Source organism: Euleptes europaea, chromosome 13 (assembly GCF_029931775.1).
Source record: "Euleptes europaea isolate rEulEur1 chromosome 13, rEulEur1.hap1, whole genome shotgun sequence".
Lineage (NCBI taxonomy): Eukaryota > Metazoa > Chordata > Lepidosauria > Squamata > Sphaerodactylidae > Euleptes > Euleptes europaea.
Genome location: NC_079324.1, coordinates 17,535,904 through 17,558,119, shown reverse-complemented (window position 1 = coordinate 17,558,119; position 22,216 = coordinate 17,535,904). Strand labels below are relative to the sequence as shown.

Below are 22,216 nucleotides of genomic sequence, written 5' to 3'. Positions count from 1 at the left end.
AGTTCAACCTGCAACCTTCTGCATGCCAAGCAGAGGCTCTACCACTGAGCCACAGACCCTTCTTACATAGCAGAGCCTTCTATTATGGCAGAATTGGATGCTACAATAAGTCAACTGAGCAGGAATGTGATGTGTGCTTCCTCTGTAATGACCGATGGGGAGGGATTAACACGTCTCTCCTTTTGGGAGGATACCAGGGACCCCCGCAGTTTCTTCGCTGAATTTTTAATCTTGCTTTTTCAAACACAAATTGGCTCCATACAGCAGCTAACAGAACATACGTTTTGGAAAGCAAAAATGGTGCTCTGTGAGGGAGTCCTCAGCAAAGTCCAAATTCAGGGACAGCAGAAGGTTCCGTGGCTGCTCCTTCCCCTACCGCTGCATGCTTTGGGGATGGTAGCTGATAGAAAGGGGGAGGGGCTTTCATCTGGAGTGTAGCATCACAAGACCCTGTACTCCCAAGGTACATATAAACACTTTTGGCTAGACACACTCTGCATTCAAACCGCGCCCTGTGCCTCAAAGACATCTCTTACTGGTGGTAGCCAAGTCAGCAGAGGTGGACACAAGCGTCTTCTGCTAAAGAACTACAAATCCCATGTTGTTGTTATTTTTTTACCCACAATGCAGCAGAAGCCAACTTCAGCAGTTGCCCTATGCCCATGGCTTGAGCTGGATCCAGACACAACAGACAGTTGTGGGGACAGCTCAGAGAGGCAATCCTCCTTTGGCCATAATACGATAAATGCAAAAAGCAAATGCTTTTCTTGTAAACTGTAAAACCACTCTAATACACATTCCTCTAAAATTAGCATCATATTGAAAATGCCGTTTATAATGTAACGCAACCATTACCCACAAACTACCGTTAATAAGAACAGCATTTTCCCCTTCTCTCCTACTGTTTGCAAGATGTTAAAAGCCAGCATGGTTGCAGAATGCTATCATTTACGCACAACACCCCTGGATCAGAAATAAGCAGAAGAGGCAGACAGAGAGAGAGAAAAAGAGTTTTTAAATAGTTCTCTTTTATGACATGGAACTGAGCAGAAGGAGCATAGTAATCTATTTTACATTTACATTAACTACCAGCATGACAACAACAATCTCATCTGAAGCACTCCAATACCTATAAAATGGTCTTGCTTTCTGTATCAAGAGACTACTTATACTTCCAGAAGTCAGAAAATATTTTTGGTAGCAAGAAGTCGTAAAAATTTATACAGTGGCAATGAATGCCAAGTAAATTAGCTGTACAGGGATGGTTAAAAAATACCTGCTCCAATACCACCACATAAAGTACACTTGCAAATTGCTTTATGCTTCCAGTTTAACGTCCCATCATTATTGTATCCTGAAGATGGAACAGTCTGGTGTGTTAGCTTCTGGTACTGTACATATCCTTGTCTTCTGGACTGGACTGGCCGTGGTCCATGAGTCTAGGATCAGGTGTAAACTTTGGTACCTTCAATGCATCTATTAAATAAAGAAAAAGGTTGCACTATGTGCAAAATCTACAAAATCGTTTATATCCTCTACTTCCACCCACAGAATGGATCCCCAGGACAGATTACAACGAGAGCCTACTTGAAGCTTGTGGTTTTAATCTAGGACTGGATTTTCCAGTGTATTTTTTTGTATTGTGCTTTAGTGATGTTAGCCACTCTGAGCCGGCTTTGGCTGGGACAGAGAGCGGATTATAAATCGAAAGAAAGAGAAATACAACGTATTAAAGGGGCAAAATTTTCCATTACTATCCAACATCGCACGTCAGCATCATAAAGTCAACACCATTAAAACCAACATAAGATTAAAACTACCATTAAAAAACACCATCCTTAAAAAAAAAAAGAACTAACTTCAATCATCTAGGGTCAGACACTATGCAACACTGGGCTCCCACGTTTGGATTCCGCAGACATGTAAATGTGTTGTCAGAAGTAGCCATCAGTGGGCCTGGATCAAGGCTGCAGAGCTAGGAAAGGAGGGTTCATCTTTCCTCCCTTCACCGTTTTCCAGTCAGAACAGCCCCACCCCAGATGCTTAAGCCCTCACTGGGGGAAAAGGTACAAAAACTGCCTGGAGGAGGGATTTTTGATTGGAGAAAAAGGACCGAAGGGAACTTAGCTCCCCAGTGCCATGGCTTTGCATTCACATCCTTGCTTCACCCCAGGGCAGCTTTCTATAGTTCCAATTATGTGCCTTGGGAATCCAAACACAGATCCCCACCATCCTGGGTGGCCTGGAGTTTACAGAGCAGCATGTCCTCTTAAACCTGACCTGGACAGCCCCAGGGTAGCCTGATCTCAGAAGCTTAGCAGGGTTGACCCTGGCAAGTATTTGGACGTGAGACCTCCAAGGAATACCAGGGTCATGACACGAAGGCAGGCACTTTCGAACGTCTCTTGCCTTGAAAACCCTACCAGGTTGCCATAAGTCAGATGTCACCTGATGGCACATGCAAAAATCGACCTCTAAAAGCGACGGTCAACTGTTCTGTGTTAAACCTTAGTAGAGTTCCAACTAATTTGGCACCCTCCGACCGGTTAAGATCTTCAGCAGAGGATGCGTTCAGTGAAAAAAATTAATACAGTCCTAGAGGTGGAAGGAGCCTTCTAGGCCATCTTGTCCAACTCCTGGCCCAGTGCAGGAAATCCAAAGCTACATTACTGTTGGTGTCAATTTTCTTTCATACCTGATATGATGCTCGGCACCTTCACTTCAGGTATCAAAGGCACTGATTGTGACTCGGAAACGGTTTTCCCTGCATGAAATTGTATCTCATGTGCTTTCGCCTTTTCTTCTGATTCCAAAGCTGCAGTACGAGCTTCTGAGATGCTATGGTCTGTTCTAGAAACTGGAGCTTCCTGTAGTAGGACAGAGTTATAGCAAGACAGTATTATATTTTTGCCTGACTCATTTTACAACTGTTTTACGCACACTTTAGTAAGCAGAACGGCTGCTAAACTTCTATATAATGTCAAGAGGGACAATTGCCATCAGAAACGAGTTTATATAAGATAAACATCTCTGTGTTTCCCTACTAATACAGGAGCTCTTCCCAGTGGTCTCCAAATGATGGCGTGGAAAAGGTATGATGAGCTACATCTTATGGACAAACTCCCAAGGCTTGAAAAACAGGCCTTTGCCCAGCCATTTATCATGAAGAACCATTGTCTTCAGGCCACCAAGCAGAAAAGGCCTTATTAAATTGGTCCTTTACTTCTGGTCCAAAAATGAGAACAGAGGGTCAGACTAAATGGGACTTCTCAGTTGAGAGTTCCCATTTCCCCCCCATTGTAAATAGCAGCAGTGTGGGAAGCCCAGCTGGGACAACAGCGTGCAGGGGAGAAGGGTGTGTATGTGTTAACCCCTTCCCTGGTGCCATTTTCCCAACATGAAAGAGCTTTGCCTACTGGGACACAGATGCAAGCAAAAGTCCATACTGTTGTTATATTTGCATGAAGGGAGGGGGGGAAAGTACCAGATCTGCTGGGTCATTTCAAGTTGAGCAAACAGTACGGGCCAAAAGAGACAGATACCCTGGAGGCAGTGAAAACTGTCCTGCTCATGCCCTTAACAGCTTAAAAGTTGACAGTATCCCTGGAGGAGAAACTGGGGAAAGGAAGCAAGCTGTGGACATGTGTCCCCTTGACCCTAATCTCCTTTCACTTGCCACTCCAGGATATGTTAAACTTTTAAGGGCTGCAGCCAATCAGAAGCTAAGAGCCCTATCAGGAGGATTAATTAGAATTGGAGGAAAAGCTCTTCCTCTGATCCCAATTAATCACAGCTTCAGAAGGACGTTTCCACAGAGCCTCTAACAACTTCCACAGTTTCCAGCAAGGGGTGATGCTGGGATCCAGGGACCAGCTTCTGCTCATCTAGCTCCAAATCTCAGCAGTCAAGGTAATTGTGTGACATCACTAGACTACTGAGGTTAATGACTTAAGTGATCAGGAAACTGCTCATCTGGACCTGGAGCTTAGTCGTTACACACGATGATGCTATAAGCCAGGGCAAGGCAATTCTTCTTGGGCCAAAGGGCTGAAAGAAGTGCAGCAGCACCTACCTTGGAACTAGTCAGGTATGCCGGCATGCCAGCAAACAAAACGGGGCAAGGGACGAGGGTTGCTACTTGGGCAGATACAAATGGGGACAAGCCAAGGCCCGGTGGAGCTGCCAACGTGTCAGGGATACGCCTTGGATGTGGCTGGTCTGGGAAATGACGATGGGCATAAGCCACACCTGTTGCCTTCTCCTGTACCACTCAGCCACAGCGGTGCTGCCAGTTCTTCTGTTGCGTGGGCAGAGATCTGGCCCTGGGTGCCAAGCAAAACGGGCTGGTTTGCCAGAGGTCGCCCACCTCAGCCCTTGAACCTTGAAATGTGCCTTATACCTCATTCCTGAGCCCTGCAGTAGCTGGGGAACATGTGGCCGCTGTGCTGCCTCCAAAGAGGTTTCCTGGCTGCTGCAAGGCTAAAAAACACCCTTTTTTAAAAAGGGAAAAGCAAAAATGGGGAAAATAGCCCCATTGAAAACAGCGATGCTGTGCCAAGAAAAACCCGGGCTGGAGGGGCTTAGGAAGATGACTCCCTCAGCTCTGCCCTGGGAACCCCCCTCCCCCCATGCCACATTTCTCTTCCAGGATTTAGGTCTTTCTTCTTTCTTTCTCTGTTCTTAGACCGAGGTCTTGAACAATAAAACCATAAAACTTAAATAAGACCCATCTCTAAAAACACCACCTCTTCTCTGAAGCCTCCAAAAAACGAGCAACAAAATAAGTACGCTGAGGGTCAGAGTCCTCTAAGAGGAACTGAACCTTCTGCTCCAAAGTTGCATGAGAAGATGTGGACCATTTCTTAAAACACGGTATAATTCGTTTTAGCCTAAGTTGGTATATGTAAGGACAATGCAAAAGGATATGTACCAAGGAGTTCAGTGACTGAAGAGGGCAGGGACACAGCTGGTCTGACAAAAGGGATCTTTAGCATACAAATTTAAATCCCGAAGAGGCTGCAGTGTGGGAGGAGCACCGTGCAGCTCCGTGGCGCCCAGGCTCTGACAGAACTGCCCCCGCTGCCAGCATAAGTGCCTCCTTTTCCGTGATAAGAGGGCACTTACACTGGCGGCGGGGTCACACCGCCTCCACTCCACTTTCAGCCTTATCCTCAGGAATGGGCTGTGAGTGAGACAAGGCATCCACACATGCTAATTTTTTTACGTGCATACCTCAAAGACAACATAGATCACTGAAAGGTTCCTACCTTGTGTCACTAAAAGAGCTTACCTCAGCAACTAGATCCCGGACGAGAGGAGCTTCTGCAGAGGATTGTTTTGTCCACAGTGATCCTATTGCTTCGTAGGTTTTGTGGCTCGCAGAATAAAGCTTTTTTCCCGTTACCTAGTTTAAATTTAGGCATGTTATTGTACTGAACCACCGGTTTTTAAAATATTCTAGCGTAGGCAAGGCTAATTGACTTCTCCGATAAAGGGTGTGTGATTCACCCAATAATGGAAGAAAAAACCTTGTAATTATAGATGGCAATCTAGTAGAGGCTTTTCTACTCAAAATTTAAACTTTGACTTAGCCAGGCGTGAGACTCTTGTAAAAAAAAAAAAAAAAGCAATGTAGAAGCATGGCAACAATTCACACATATTATGGAGAGTTTACCTTTGCGACAACTACTGACTGAGCTGGGTAGCAAAGAGATATGCACAATGTACTCAGTCCCAAAGGATAAGCAATTTTCTTAAATCGGGACCCTGCCAAAACAAAAAACAAAAATGTAATTATTATTATTTATTTGATTTGATTTTTATCCCGCCCTTTCCCAGCACAAACTGGGAAGCATATCAAAACAATCACTGAACAGCTATGTAACCTGCTAGAAGCCCATGACATTAATTCCTTGCCATCCCTACTCAGAATTCCATTAATTCCATCTCGTGTACCTATGGAGTTTGTTCGGGAGGAGGTGTCTCTGAAGGGAGCAAATCCACATGGGTGACTGAAATGAACGGGGGTCTATCTCCTACAGCATTGATGGGCAAATACACAGAAAACTGATGAGCATTCCTCACGCTCGATTTACAAGTCAGCTGCTCTCCTTGTAAAAAGCGCCTTATAGAAGAGCTTGGTGGGTTCTCCCCGCCCCCAGTCTGTCCCTGACCCTTTGTGTAGATTTTTTGATCTGCGCTGTGCAGCCAGGTTCAGAATTAGATATGAATACATACAAGCTAAAGAAATAGCTACAGTCTCTGGAAAATATTTACCAAGCTGTGGTCTTACAAATGTGTCTTTGCAGGGGGGTTTAAAGAAAAAAACAAAAACCTGTACGTGAAAGCCACTGTAACCCTTTCCCCAGCCCCACACATGTAATTAGTGAAAGTTAACTTTCACTAACCTGCAGCAGTTTGTACACATTCTTCAGCTACAAAAACTGTTGCTGGTCAGGTAAGTTACTTTTGGCTGTACTGCCTGGTTAACTTTGGCCCTTCCCCAGATAACTAGAGTCAGTCATGACAGAGGAACTGGTCTGTAATTTGAGTGTGGCTTCTTACTTAAAATAATAGTTTCCATTCACAGAGAGCTAAGTACGTGCACCCCTTACCTTTCCTTGCTAGGACTACCCCAGTCAGTCCTGAAACTGTAATTGCACCAACTTTTGGAAGAAATTCTGGAGGGGGATTCTTCAGGTAAACATATGCATCTTAAAAATAAAGAACAAGACAATATTTGACAGTTTTTCCCCCCTTGCACTTTGGGAATTTGCCTTATTACTTATACTGGCATATATTTGCAGGGATGAAAACAAATATAAATATCAAGCATGTAACTGAATTGTATGTGGAATCATAGAATCACAGAATTGGAAGGGGCCATACAGGCCATCTAGTCAAACCCTCTGTTAATGCAGTACAGCAATTTTTTGTACAGTAAAGCAACACTTTTCCCAAACAAATAAAACAAAAGAAAAAATCATGGCATGTCTCCCTCCCACTCTTTATAATCCCACCTATCAAATAAGCTCACCTGGTGGGCACACACAACAGAAGGCCTTTTTAGTGGCAGCCCCACAATTATGGAGCAACCTCCCCAAGGGGATGAGCCTGGCCCCCCTCACTGTTGATCTTCAGGAGGAGGTTGAAGAAAGTTTTATTTAGGGCTGCATTTGACTGATTTAGTTTTTATTGATGAGCAGTCTTAACTGGAGTTTTTAAATTGTGACCTTTTATGTGTTTTTATCATTGCTGTTTATATTGTTTTTATTGTGTTTTTATAATTGTTTTATTTATATTGTGAGCCCCCTTGAATTCCGCGAGGGAGAAAGGCAGCTAACAAATGTTTTAAATAAATAAATAACAAAATAATCAGGTTTATGATTTACTTGGTCATATGTGAATAGAGAAAGACTATACTCACCCACCTTTTCCAAACTGTATAGAAGACATTACTCCGTTTTTTACGAAGAAATAAACATTCTGCATAAATAGAAAAGTACAATTTTCTCCATCTGAAGTCTATTGTAACAGTCAGAAATCCACACCTTTCACCTACAAATATCAACTTACTACCTTGACAAAGAGCAAGAGAAACAAACTTAGAAAAACAACCCTTTCCATTTTATAACAAAATCCCCTCAATCTGATGTGAAAAGGAAAGTTAGTTGCTACAAAGATTGTGTACAACTGCACTGAGCAGTCAAGGGACTGGATCCTATCATGTGCAGTGGGGGGCAATTTTAACCAATTCACCCACTTGTAGCAGCCCTCCAACCCCCCTCTTGTGCTACTTCGGGGAGAGGGTGTCCTATTCCCCAGGAGCAGCCTTTGGAGGCCATTTTGGAATGCTTTGAAAAGTGGGTAGGGAACTTATACATCCATTCACGGAAGTTTTAGGCTGGATCCAACCCAGGGTATGCATGAAACGCTCCTATACCATTTAAAAAACAAACAAAGGTGAATTCTAATACAGGTTGAGTATCCCTTAACCGGATTGCTTGGGACCAGAGGTGGTCTGCATTTCGGATCTTTCAGTACATTGGAATATTTTGGAAATTTTGCATCTATGTAATCTTGGGGATGGGATCCAAATTCATTATGTTTTATATACACTTTATACATATAGCCTGAATGTCATTTTAAACAATATTTTAAATAATTTTGTTTACATTGAACCCTCAGAAAGCAAAGGCGTAAGTAACTATCTCACCAGAATTCCTGTATCAGCTGTTAAACAAGAACAACAAACAACAAACTAACAGCAGTAGGCTTTCAGTCTCCACCTACAATGCAGTGTACACTGTATTTTATTTTTAGGTGAGAGGAAACACTGAAAGCAGGCAGCACGGATCTGCCTGCATGCCAACTCGAAGGGTCCAGTTTTCGGATCAGTCCAGATATGGGATATCCAGATAAGGGATACTCAACCTGTACCACTGTTCAGCTTTTAAACAGGGTCAAGGGAAAGCAACTGCCAGAGTGAGAACAAGAACTTTCTCCTCCCCATCGATCACGAACTGGTTTGTCCAAGCTCCTCATTTTCTGGATTAAAGTCTAATATATAATTATTCAGGCCAAAGAAGATTCTCAGATTTGAGTTTATGGTATGAAACAGGCTGATGGAAGTTCTGATATGAAACGGACTGATTCCGGACCTCCATCCTGTATACCACAAGATGTTTTGAAGACTTTTGTAAAGAACATGGATATTCACAATTTTGTGTAATCAAGCAATTGCACTCTTCTGCACCTGTTGAAGTGCTGCCTGCTGTCTATTTTGTGTATATAGCAGTTTGATGTGGTTTATATGTCTTCTCTACTTCACTTGATGATGTGCTGTCTATAGTGTGAATAATAAGTCTATTATAATGATATATTCAGATACTTTTCAATAAGATTCTCCTTTGTTAACTCTTTATCTTAGTATGATGTTATTTGTTTGTATTACAAGAAAAAAAAGACTGCTTATATTAAGAGCCCATTCCTGAGGTGAAGGGCAGAAACTGCTCAGGAGGCGGTGTGACCCCGCCACCAGCATTAGTGCCTCTTATTCCGTGATAAGAAGCACTTACGCTGGCAGCGGGGGACAGCTCTGTAGGCGCCTGGGCACCGTGGAGCTGCATGCCACTCCCCCGGCAGCGAAGTCTCTCCAGAACCAAATCCCGGAAGAGACATGCGGCACTGGAATGGGGACAGAGCTGATTTAGTCAGCTTCCGAAGCCCCTCCAGAACGGGAACACCCCCTCCAGCCACAGCGTTGCTGCACCAGGTTTTTCCTGGTGCAGGCCTCACTGTTCTCAATGGGGGGAAATGCCCCATTTTTGAGATTTTAAATTTAAAAAGGCTTTTTTAAGCCTTTCGCCAGCTGGGTAACCTTTTTGGATGCTGAGAGGCTCAGGAACGGGCTGCCCATAACATAATGGTATCCTGTATATCAATAAAAACAGCCAATATCTGTTAAACTAAAACAATATAAAAATTCCACCCTCCTCAGATTTTTTTTAATTTAAATGAATATTGACCAGGATCCAAAAAGCAACTTTAGGCACACCCAGTGGAATTTTCAATTTTATCAAGCAGGGCTTTTTGTATTTTTTTAAAATCCCAAGGCAACAACAAAGAGCCTACCCTTACGAAACCAATGGTAACATTTCTTTCTTCCCCACTGCTATCTTAAGATACACAGTAGGAAACTATTACTCCGTTGAATTTCTCCACTATAAAATTCAACTACAGAGTAAGTCACAGGATGTTTGAGGTTTCTTTTTTCAGTCCTTGCAATGCGTCAAATTTTCAAGCCCCAGGTAGGGATGAAGCTGAACTCAAAATCCTGAAGCATCAAACCCCAAACATAAATAATTCCAGTTTTCATGACACACTTTGAGATATGTAAGGAAAACATCCTGAATTGTGTTAAGAACAAAAACATGTGTTTCAAGAAACTTAGTTTTCATTTACGCAGCACAATTTTTGTGTGAAAACGCTTGTACTGAAAAATTATGTTTAATTCATACCACAAGAGGTCGCTCCCTTCCCTAGTTTGGCATACAACAAAAAATACTGGGGGGGGGGGGGATTCTTTAAATGGATAAGTGACAAAAGACTTGAGGCAGACATGCAACTCAAACCAAAGACAAGGTAATTTTTCATTCTCACCCCACCTCCCAACAACAGGACAACATCCTATGCAAACATCATGTCCCCCCCAACCCAAAGAACAGAGGACATCCAGTCCGAGGAAGTGTTGGAGTGAACTTGCTAACTACTTTGTGATGGTTCAGATTATTCTACTAAAGGTATTATCTGACCATTGTGTTTGGATTTTTTTTCTAATAGAGCGACATGGCTATCTGCAGTGGGTGTAAAAAAAAGATTAAAGATGTTTTGAACTCCAAGGTGTTCCTGTTCGGGCAAAAGATTTTTTTTTTCTTTTTGTGTTTCTGGACATGTTTTTTCTATTCTTAAGTGTTTGTCTAAGAAGAACTTCTTTCAAGTTGAAACTTATTGGAAGTATTGGACGAAATAAATTCCATTTACATCTGCAGAAACCTTTGCCGTTCCATAGCAGCTCTGATTTATCCAACGGTTCACACGGCTAAACATATATAAGGATTTCTGACCAATTAGATAACTTATATTCTCTTACCTTGCACCCGTCTACGTAGTAGCCTGTTGACTTTCTTACTGAAGAAATTCCAGTTTGCAAGCGGCCAGGCTTTTCATCGATGTATTTTGATTTCAGAGGCGGTGGATTATAAAAAGAAAGCTGGAGGGGGATGGAGAAAAAAGTCAAATGATGAGCGTCTGAGAAACACAATGAAAATGGCTAGGTTCTTCCAAGGATGTAAATCTTCCTTTTTATCTTTTGAATGGGATTTTCATCTCTACCATCCCAATAAGTTTGCTCATGATAGATGGCTTTCAGGCATGCAAGAGCTGCTCCATATATGCAGACGGGCTAGACGCTGCCAGCTATCCATGTTTAAACCAGAACTAGAGTCAGGTGCTGACCTACATATAAGGATACAGTTGTGAGGTTGACAGGGATAGGCTGCGCATGAGCATATGGTTGTAGACCACCCCTAATACAGGGGTTTCTACTTTCAAACAACCCCTTCCATTTCAAAATGTCTATAATCCATCAGAGAACCCTGGCAAGTAGCAGAGGATTCCATGGAAAGTTCTATGGTGCGTCCTCTATTCATGCAGGGCGCTAGGTCAAGGCCTGTTCAACATCCTCATTTTATATGAACTGAACGTGCCCTAGAATACACCCCAACTGTGCTTGCCCACTGCAGAGGACGTTTGGTAGCGGTGGGCGGGTTTGGAACCCAGGGCCTGCTGCCTTCAGTTCCAAAAAAGACAGGCGAGAGCTACATGGAATAAATAAAACCATTATCCATCCTACTACCCTATTCTGCTTCTTGTGAGATAAAATTTAAAGGAAAACCTTAGCTGTATTTAGATGCACCCATGTATTTACTTTGCAGATGCTCGGGGAGATTTTACAACACCTACCTGATGTGCTTTAACTGGCTGGGATTGGGGCTCCTCTTCCACGGCGGCATACACATTAATAGAGGCACACGCCAAAGCGGCAGGGACCGCTGCCCATTTGGCCATCTGGTGGCAGAGAGATCAAGAAAACACATGAAACTGCTTAAAAAGGACATCGCCTTTTGTTAATCAAAATCCAGATCTGTTTTGGCAACCTACATATCTGTTCACCAAGCACAATGAGCTATTTTTTTCTTACAACCAATTTTATCGCTAATTTATTTATCTGTCACATTTATATCCCATCCTTCCCACAGCAAATGTGGCTCCAGACAGCTGACAAACAACGTAGAATAAAATTATTTAAGCAAATTAAATATCATATAGCAGCTAATAGAAATGTAGAATAACATAATTTAAAACCAATATGAATAAATGACCAAAAAATCAGTTAAAAATTCTAAAAATGTCAGTATCAAAAATTGGAAGCCCCCAAAGTCTGAAAACTAGAGGGGAGAAGTAACCAGAGCTGAACAGAGACCGGCTGATATAAACACAATCGGGGAAAGCCTATCAAAAAGGTCAGTTTTACATGCTCTGCGGAATCTAACTAATAGCTCATTCCTGAGCTTTGCGGTGGTTGGTGACGGCACAGCCGAGGTGCTGCCGTGGCACCTCCAAAGAGGTTCCCCAGCCGCCGAAAGGCTAAAAAAAAAAAAGCCTATTTAAATGTAAAAATTTTAAAATGGGGAGTTTTCCCCATAGAGAACAGTGAGGCTGCGCCAGGAAAAACCTGGTGCAGTAACACGGTTTCAGAGGGGGGCGTTCCTGGGCTGGAAGGGGATAGGAGTCAGCCGAACAGCAGCACCGCCCCCCGGAACGCCCCAGTAATGCCTCCCAGGATGTCCCAGGTATCCATGGGCTGCGCCGCCGTGCCAGTCTTGGGGCACCACCGCAAGTGGCACTATGCCAGGATAGGGGGCTGGTCGTCTCCTAAGCCCATTTGACCCCCCCAACCAGGCTCAGGAATGAGCTGTAGGTCTTGCAGGGCACGAGTCTCCTCCGAAAAGGCATTCCACAAATAAGGTCCACAATAAGAGCTATGCCTGTCCCCTAGGATTTTACATAGACTTGACTGAGCCCAAAATACATACATCTACTTTCTTATCTAATCACTTCTCAAATTCTAGAAAAGCTAATTTTCACAAGTCTCTAGACCTCTGGACGAGGGAGAAAATGTGGAAATTGCAGTTTCCAGTTAATTCTCCATCTGTAATTTGCCATCCACTCCTCAATTATGGCATCTTTCCCAGCACTTCTCCTTCCAGATAGCTCATCCTTTCTCTGCCTCCACAGTCTTAGTTCCTGCTAGGAAGCTTCTTACATTCTCATCTCCAGTTTTAGAGAGAGGTCTCGCCATTTTTGCAAGCAGGATTAGATTCACGTACAAACTTACACTGCACTTGAACTGTGAGAAATGCTGTACAAGTCCCACTTCGTAGGATTAAAGGGGCCGTTTCTGACCTTGGCTGTTTCTCCTGAGCATTGTTTGGGCAGCCATCTCACCAAAAAAGGTTTCTTGTATTATATTATTTTAAATTAATGCAGCAAGGTGACTTGGGAATAATATGTTCAAAAGGCAGGGTAGAAATATTTTAAATAATAATTCTTTATTATAGCTTCAGTGTCCAAGATAAAGTAGCATGTAGAGATATGAAGACCTAGGGGAAAGAAACAGTTGCTGGGGTGGAATTTCCTAATGAAAAAACTGGGAATTTTAGGGAAACACTGAAAGAAAGAACTATCCAATTAAATATTAATGTTTTAAAGACAAAGTTTTAGTCACTAGGAATGTACTTTATAGGTTTTTTGTGAAACAATCTAAAACATTAGTCAACAATAATTCTTGTGAATTACTGAAGATGTACATGGTATATTTTTAAGCATATATTTGGTTAAATGTGACTAATTTTGTCCCGAGTTAATATGCTATAATGTGTTATGTTGATACTACGCTATTGAAAAGTACACTGTTTTCAATGTCATAAAGTTAAACTAATATGCTGTTTGTTTCTTTGAAAATGTGAGTTCTTTTCTTTACTACAAAATTTGTACTTTCTATTTTTAACTTTCACTACTTCCTACATCTCAGATGGCAAAAAGTAAGATAGAATAGGGTGCAGCAGTTGCCAACTGACCTTCTCTTCAGTATGGGGGATACGCACAATTTAACTTGTAAAAAACTAAGGCGTTTATCACTTTAAATGTCATAAATATGCCATAATATGTTTAGGCTTGATAAGCAAGTACATATTGCCTATATTTCTATTTCAATTTTCCCAAAATGTCTGGTGTTTTAAAAGTATTTTCCTCCCATGGCTTCAAAATTCCTGGAAATATTAAGTATCTAATTTTAAGTACAAGCTGTTTACTTAACCAAAATCGGCATCTACTCTCCTCAGTAATATCTGCATCCCTTAAATACAGTACAAAACTCTAGATTCCAGGTATGCAGTGAAGACAACCATTAAATGTAAGTACCCTGGCTTAACTGGTTTATGAATCAAGATCGCCTTCTAAAAGAATTTATTTCTGTTCCACCTTTACCACCTAAAAGTCACCAGCCAGAGCACAAAGGATCAAACGAGTTACAATGGAAAATGAAAGATAAAACAGACTCACTGTGATGTAGGAATAAATAAAGGAGGAGACAAATGAAGTAGCGAAGATGAAAAAGAACAATATGAAGGTTACAGGTGTGTTAAAAGCACGAAGACAATGGTATATAAAGTCATGTATGAACCTACAAAAGAAAGTATTGTTAACATTTTTTTTAAAAGTATGCAGAAAAAAGGAGGGTTGTAAGAGGTTTTAAAGGGTAATAATTAATACTTTGGGCTCACTTTACATTAAAGAGTAAAAGACTGCAGTTAAGCCATGAGAGAGAGACTGGGATACAGCTTGTGGGGCGAGGGACAGGAAGTGCAATAGACACCCCTGCAAGCTGGAACATCCTAAACCACAGATAAGCAAACCCCGGCACACATACCAAACAGTGGTATGCCAGACCAATTCTCTGCACAAGGGCCCAAGGTGAACCCCTGAGATGCCAGCAGCACCACCGGATACCAACGGATCTGGCCAAGTACAACCCTCATCTCTCTCCTCTTTTGTTTCACAGGTAGACATGGACCATTTTTGGCAGTTGGCCAAAGAGACTGCCTACCCCTATCTTAAACCACTGTCAAACATGAGGTGTTGCAAGTCCTTCTATTCTTACACTTGGCAAGTCCTTCTATTCTTACACTTACATGTTACTATTTTTTATATGGGTGAAAGAAGGAAAAAATGAATACTCATCATTAGGCCACACAGGAATTGTATTGCTAGTTAAATGGAGCTGTACTTGTCATATCACACTACATTATTTACAGAGCTAGACAGAGGTTTGACTTCTGAAATTAGTTCAATTCCTGAAAAGCACTAATTGCTTTTGGATTAACGTACAATGATTAACGGAATTCTACTGTGCATCATTTCGCTGCCCAGTAATTATTTGGATCCAGATATTCAGGTTTTATTGAAAAACTGCCACCCTCAATGAGATGGCAAGAGTGAAATTCTGCCTAAGGACTTTGACTGTTTTGTCTTTACTGCACTTGGGGAGGACTGAACAGAAGTTTGACCCTTTACACAGCCATGCTTCTCTCTTCGTCATGGACTGATTTGATTTAAAGATCACCACTGTCATCTTAAACAGAATTACACCCTTCTAAGCACACTATGGGATTAGAAGGATGCTAATCGTCTTAGATAGCCCTGTACACCTTACAAAGAAATTACAACACATTTAAATTTCAGCATGAGCCTCAATGGTTTTAAGATTGAGGTCTACAGCTTTGCTCAACTTGAAAGTTGGCTTGCGGGTCCAAGTCTTCAAGTAGATTTTAAAATATTTTCTTCTAGTGTGCCCAACTTAGACCAGAAAGAAACAGATTCAAATTTGCACAACCATGAATTTCTCTAACTGAACTCTCAGCTTAAACTACTCCACAGCATTTTTCTAAGGCTAAAATAGGGGTGAGGATGACTGGATATGATTCCCTGAGCATGCTGAGAGAAGGGTGGGATGAAAATGTAATAGTAGTAGTAATAAAGATGGAAATCTATTTAAGCATATTTTGATAGCCTGTTGAAATAAGGGCATGTTTTGCATTTAAGTAGTAACAACAAACATGCAGTGACTTTGAACACAGAATTGTGCTAAACTGCAGGAAGTTGCCAACTGTAGAGAGGACAAGATATAGCTTAATGGAATGCACAAGGAATGTCCATTCAGAGAGAAACCATGCCTTCTCTTCTGCTACCAAACTATATGTGACATGGAACTTCAGCAAAGCCAGGCTACAAGGAGGAATTTTCCAGTAGCTGAAGCTAATCCAACCAGAGTTATCTGTTTTTATCTTTCCAGTCACAGGTTGCTATTATTACGGATCATTTTGCACTGGTGATCAATCTTTTGGGGAAAGATCATTTTATTCCGGGGGGGGGATTAATCCTATTATTATTGAATTCATGATGTTGTCATTGGGCTTTGAAGGTTGTTACACGCACTGCAGTATCAGTCTCATTGTACTTTGAGGAAGGTTGCATGGCTGAGTTTCTACTCTTGTTATTCTAAATTCCCAAGGAATTCTGGGAAGTGTAGTTCAGTGATCTGGGGATATCTGGGAATATAATAGGGTTGCCAGGTCCCTCTTTGCCACCAGCGGGAGGTATTTAGGGTGGAGCCTGAGGAGGGCGGGGTTTGGGGAGGGGAGAGACTTCAATGCCATAGAGTCCAATTGCCAAAGCGGCCATTTTCTCCAGGTGAACTGATCTCTATTGGCTGGAGATAAGTTGTAATAGCAGGAGATCTCCAGCTAGTACCTGGCAGTTGGCAACCCTAGAATATAGTCTCTCTCTTGCTCTTGTGATTATAATTTCCAGGACAGGCAAACCTTTTAAAAGCTTGTAATGTAGGTGCAACTTACACCTACATGTCTCAAATACGTACAATTGCCCCAGACACTGCTCCGTTTTTTATTAAGTTTAACATCAGAACCCACAAAGGTTCACCTTTAGGAAGATTTAAAGAAAAGCAGAAGACTTACTATGATTTTGGCAGTCCTTCAGACTTACACAAATAAGACTGAATAGAAAAAGGCAGGTTTCCTGCAGCTTGAGCCTCTCCAGTTGCAAAAGAATCCCAGAGGGACACAAAGACCAGGATGACATCACAATGGAATTGTTATATATGTACTTTAAAAACCTAGATGGGGGTGGTGATAGAAATTGTGAGATGCCCTAGTAGAAAGGAACAGAGCTAGTGTTACTCTCTTTTAGGCACCAGAACGCCAAAACGTTTGTTCACCCAGGCTCTGAATGAAAGAGGTTGATGTTTTACCATCATTTTAATAGTCTGCAAGCTGGTATTCATTTTAAACGTCTTAATTACCTGTTTTAGAGCTCTACTTGGTTGTTTTATGCTGGGTTCTAATGTTTTCTGTTTTGACTATGCTTTATTTTGTAAGCTGGCTCAGGCAGATTCCCTGGATATGTAGCATAAACAACTAAATATATAAATAAAGCATTGAAGAGAGTCAATGTGATTAGAGTAGGCTTCCCCAATGTGGTGCCCCTGGGCGCCATGATGCCTGCCAACACCTTTCCTGATGTCTAAGTGTTTTTGGAAAGTGGGGGGGCCAACAAGGCTTCTGATTGGCTGTGCAGATTTTTAAAAACCTTGCTTTGGCAGCAGCTACCCCCACAGCACAAGGTTGTTCACATTGTCACTGAAAATAAGCTGTAGCAGCAGCCACTGGGCGCCTGGCTCTGCCTCCTGCGGCAGACATTTTGTAGTGGCCATTTTGTGGCTGTGCCCACCATGCTGTGTCAGAATCCCAAAGGCAACTAGAGGCTGAAAAAGATTGGTGGTTAGAGTGTCAAACAAGGATCTGAAAGACCCAGGTTCAAAATGCCACTCTGCCACGGAAGCTTCCTAGGTGTTCATGGGCCAGTCGCACACTGTCAACCTAACCTACCTCACAGAATTGTTGTAAGGACAAAATGGAGGAGAGGAGAACGATGTAAACTGCTTTGGGTCCCCACTGGAGGAAAAGGCAGGGTATGAATGAAGTAAATTAAGAAAGCCAAGAATGAACCGCAGTGAACTTCTGAGTCTTGACAGACACTACCAAGGTTAGTTTCTTCATTGAGCAGGGAGATGGACTAGATGGCCTGTATAGCTCCTTCCAACTCTATGATTCTATCCAGAAATACACATAGGATCACAGACTGAAGTAGCTAATTTGGCATTTAAAAAGGGGGAAGGAGGGTTCCTGTACAACACACATGAATTATTGAAAAGGGCATGCTGGACTTGAGATGCACATTTTCCTAAGCCACAGACATGTCAAATAGATATAGACTAATAAAGAGGGAAAAGGAGTCCCATCGTGCAGTGTGGGAAGTTGCAGGTTTCAGGTACCCGGCTCAAGGTTGACTCAGCCTTCCATCTTTCCAAGGTCGGTACAATTAGTACCCATCCTGCTGGGGCTAAAGTGTAGACGACTGGGGAAAGCAATGGCAAACCACCCTGTAAACATAGTCTGCCTAGTAAATGTCACGATGTGATGTCACTCCATGGGTCAATAATGACCTGGTATTTGCACAGGAGCCTATCTTTACCTATTAAGGAGGAAGCTGCAAAAGAAAAGCTGAGGGAGGCAAAGCCAAGCCAAACGGAGAAAAACAAGAAACACAACAGTGGTGTCAGTAAAATAACAAATTTGTGGGGTGGCTCCCTACATAAGAAGTGACTGAATTTTTCATAATAAATTGCTGTCTGTGTACACAGCATCTTGAACAGCTGCGTAGGAACGAAGACAGGTCTCTACCCCCCAAGAGCTAACAATCTAAAATAAACAATAGGAAACTAGCAAAGAGGATGGAGAGCCATCCCTTGTGGAAAGAATGAAAACACAATAGTACAGGACATAAGCCGATTTCTAAAAAATAAACCCTGCAGAAAGGATCGTGAAAGGAAAAGAAAACAGCGAAAGGGTTAAAGCTCCTTGGAAGACATAGGGGAGATAGATAAAAGGAAGGCCACTTCCACAAACATCTTCTTTAGCCAATGCTAGAGGCCAGCCGTGGCTCAAGGCTTCCTGGAAATCATGCGCAACTACACTCTGTTCCCTGTAAATCCTTAACCCTTAAGTCCAGAGCTAGCAACTAGCCAGATATATTAGGACTGCAAATTCACATACTTCAACTACTAGCTTTTAATTTTAGCACTCCCTCTTCCTGATGTTTTCGTATCAGATAAATACCATATTTGCTTTTTCCAATTTAAAATGGTCAGTTTTAAATAAACATTTCTCTCTTTTTATTGATTAAGGTAATGGGCAATTTCAATAAACTAGTGTGTGTGTGTGGGGGTGGGTGGGTGGGGGTCTGGTTATTTTGTAAAGAAAACAGGCAGAAAAAAAGAATCAACCCCCAGCATGACCTGTTCTTCAAAACAGCCAAAGTGATGTGATGGCAAAAAACTGGGGAGATCTGAGGTCAAATCGCCATGCAGTGCACTGGACTTTGAGCCGGCCACTCCCTGTCAGCCCAACCCAAAATTACTGCACCGATAAAATGGAAAAGGGGGAAATCACGTACTGGTCACAAGATGGATAAGCAGATATGCATAACTGGGAAGTCCAAATCACTAATCTGCCAAAACGTTTAATGGCTGAATTTAAGCTATCCATACCCTCCTCTCTTTCTTGCTATGCATAACCTACCTCACAGGGTCGTTGTGAGGATAAAACGGAGGAGGGGAGAGGCATGTGCACCACCCTGAGTTCTTGGGGAGGGGGAAAGTAAGATAGAGATCTGGGTGTGAAAAAGTCAGCAATTAGGGTTTTTTTTTTTCTGGCATGGAAGTTCAACACTAATATATCCCGGTGGGCAGCCATGAAGGAGCTAGAAAAGATTTTGAAGCGTAAGGATGTGTCACTGGCCACCAAGACTAGATTAATTCATGCCATCGTATTCCCTATTACTATGTATGGGTGTGAAAGCTGGACAGTGAAGAAAGCTGATAGGAAGAAAATAGATTCCTTTGAAATGTGGTGTTGGAGGAGAGGGTTACGGATACCGTGGACGGCCAAAAAAACCAACCAGTGGGTTATAGATCAAATCAAGCCTGAACTGACCCTAGAAGCTAAAATGACTAAACTGAGGCTGTCGTATTTTGGACACGTCATGAGATGACAAGAGTCACTGGAAAAGACAGTCATGCTAGGAAAAGTGGAGGGCAGCAGGAAAAGAGGAAGACCCAACAAGAGATGGACGGACGACATCAAGGAAGCCACGGCCCTCAGTTTGCAAGACCTGAGCAAGGCTTAAAGATAGGACGTTGAAGGCAGTAGGAAAGTTGAAGGCAGCAGGAAAAGAGGAAGGCCCAACAAGAGATGGACTGACTCAATCAAGGAAGCCACAGCCTTCAGTTTGCAAAATCTGAGCAAGGCTGTCAAAGTTAGGACATTTTGGAGGACTTTTATTCATAGGGTCGCCATGAGTCGGAAGCGACTTGACGGCACTTCACACACACACACACACACATCCCGGTGGCGGCGTCTACCAAAGCTGGCAAAACAGAAAACGTCCGTTAACTCAGCGCTGCGGGAAGCCGGCACTCTGTCCATGCTCAGAGCCCCCCGTGGCGACTCCCCTCGAGTCCAAGCCAGCAACTACAGGCAGTCCCTATTCCGAGGCTTCAGCCCACCCGCTGCCCTCCCTTGGAAGGCTCCCCGCTTCGGCCGCGAAGGAGCCGCTCTACTCACCTGGGCCGCCATCTTGGCCCCGCCTCCTCCTCTCCTCCTCCTCCTCCTCCTCGGAAGGAATATCCGCCCGATAGGCGCAGCCTGCGCCGCGCATGCGCGAGACGTCACAGGCAGGGGCGGGGCTACACCGGAGCAGGCGAGGGTTGGCGGAGGGGTAGGGTGACGTCGACGCCCCGCCCACCGCCGCTCCCCTCTCCTCTGGGAGGCGCTGGAGGGAAATTCGTGCTGGGGAAAAAGGGAATCCCGGCTGTTGGTTTCCTGATGCTGTTAAGATGCCTCCGACTAACTCCAGATTCTCTTTTTAAATTTAGTGTCTTTTTCCTCCCCCCACGTTTTTATTATATTTTTAGTTTCCTGCCATTCGTTGTTAGCCCCATTTGTACCAAATTTATTATTCCTTTATCTTTTTTAATGTCCGTGAAATTTCAGAAGAAGAAGAGTTGGTTTTTATATGCCAACTTTTCCTGCCACTTCAGAAAGAATCTACTTACCTGTAGCACTGCTACACTTATATGCAATACTAAAATAATAATAATAATAATAATAATAATAATAATAATAATAATAATAATAATAATAATAATAAGATCTGGAATACTTACCTTGATAGAAGAACCAATTGGACTGACTTGCATTTGTAATTTTGTATTTTTGTATATAGTGTACATATTGTCCTCCTATAGTTAAGTATTCACCTGGTATCTTGCACCTTATTATATAGTTGTATTGCATTGAAATCGTGTGCTGGTTTTGTTTTCTCAACAAGGTCACCCAGCTGGCTTCGTGTGTAGGAGTGGGGAATCAAACCCAGTTCACCAGATTAGCCTCCACTGCTCATGTGGAGGAGTGGGGAATCAAACCTGGTTCTCCAGATCAGAGTCCGCCGCTCCTAACCACCACTCTTAACCACTACTGGTACTCTTAACCATGCTGGTTCTCAGTCTTGCTGAAGGTTGCTGGGTGACCTGGAGGCAGGCGTTCTTTCTCAGCCAAGGCTACCTCACAGGGTTGCTGTGAGGATTAAATCGAGAGTGGGGAGGAACCATGTACACCCCCCCACAACTTCTTGGATGAAGTGAAGGATAAAAATGCACTCAACAGATAAATGTGCATAACAATGCCACCTGTTTTAATCTTTTGCTGCAAAAATTAACCAGAGTCTTGTGCCACTTTGCAGACTAACAATATCTTTTCCAGAATAAATGTTTGTGGACTAGAGCCCACTTCAGATTCAATGGGTGGACTAGCAGTGAGCTGTAATCCTTGAAAATGTATGTTGGAGGGTTGCTATCTTCAGATTGGGAAATACCTGGAGATTTTGGGGGTGGAGCCTGAGGAGGACAGGGTTTGGAGAGGGGAGGGACTTCAGTGCCATAGAGTCCAATTGCCTAAGTGGCCATTTTCTCTAGGGGAACTGATTTGTATCGCCCAGAGATCAGTTGTAATAGTGGGAGATCCCCAGCCACCATTTGGAGGTTGGCAACCCTATGTATAATGCCACAGAGTCCATCCTCCAAAACAGCCGTTTTCACCAGAGGAATTTATCTCTGCCATCTGGAGATCAGTTGTGATGTTGGCCACCCTTCCACATGCCCAGATTCTATCCTTTTGGTTGGCTGCCAGAACTGAAGGCAAAACAAAACACAAAACAGGAGAAAAAACTCTCACAGTTTTTTGTGAGAAAGCATAAGAAGTCATACCAGTCTAGGGTTGCCCGGTCCAGGTTGGGAAATACCTGGAGATTTTGGAGGTGGAGCCTGAGAAGGGCAGGGTTGGGAGAGGGGAGGGACTTCAATGCCATAGAGCCCAATTGCCAAAGTGTCTATTTTCTCCAC

General features: G+C 42.9%; 1 protein-coding gene across 1 annotated transcript; it reads right to left on the bottom strand.

The window, feature by feature from the left end:
* Positions 1-1,347: 1,347 nt before the first annotated feature.
* Positions 1,348-20,397, bottom strand: APOOL (apolipoprotein O like). The gene is made up of 9 exons (XM_056859713.1): positions 20,382-20,397; positions 11,524-11,628; positions 10,652-10,771; positions 7,431-7,485; positions 6,615-6,713; positions 5,675-5,766; positions 5,291-5,404; positions 2,696-2,867; positions 1,348-1,476 (listed from the first exon to the last, which is right to left on the bottom strand). The coding sequence occupies exons 1-9, from the start codon at positions 20,391-20,393 to the stop codon at positions 1,379-1,381; spliced, it is 867 nt and encodes a 288-aa protein (XP_056715691.1). The 5' UTR covers positions 20,394-20,397; the 3' UTR covers positions 1,348-1,378.
* Positions 20,398-22,216: the final 1,819 nt, after the last annotated feature.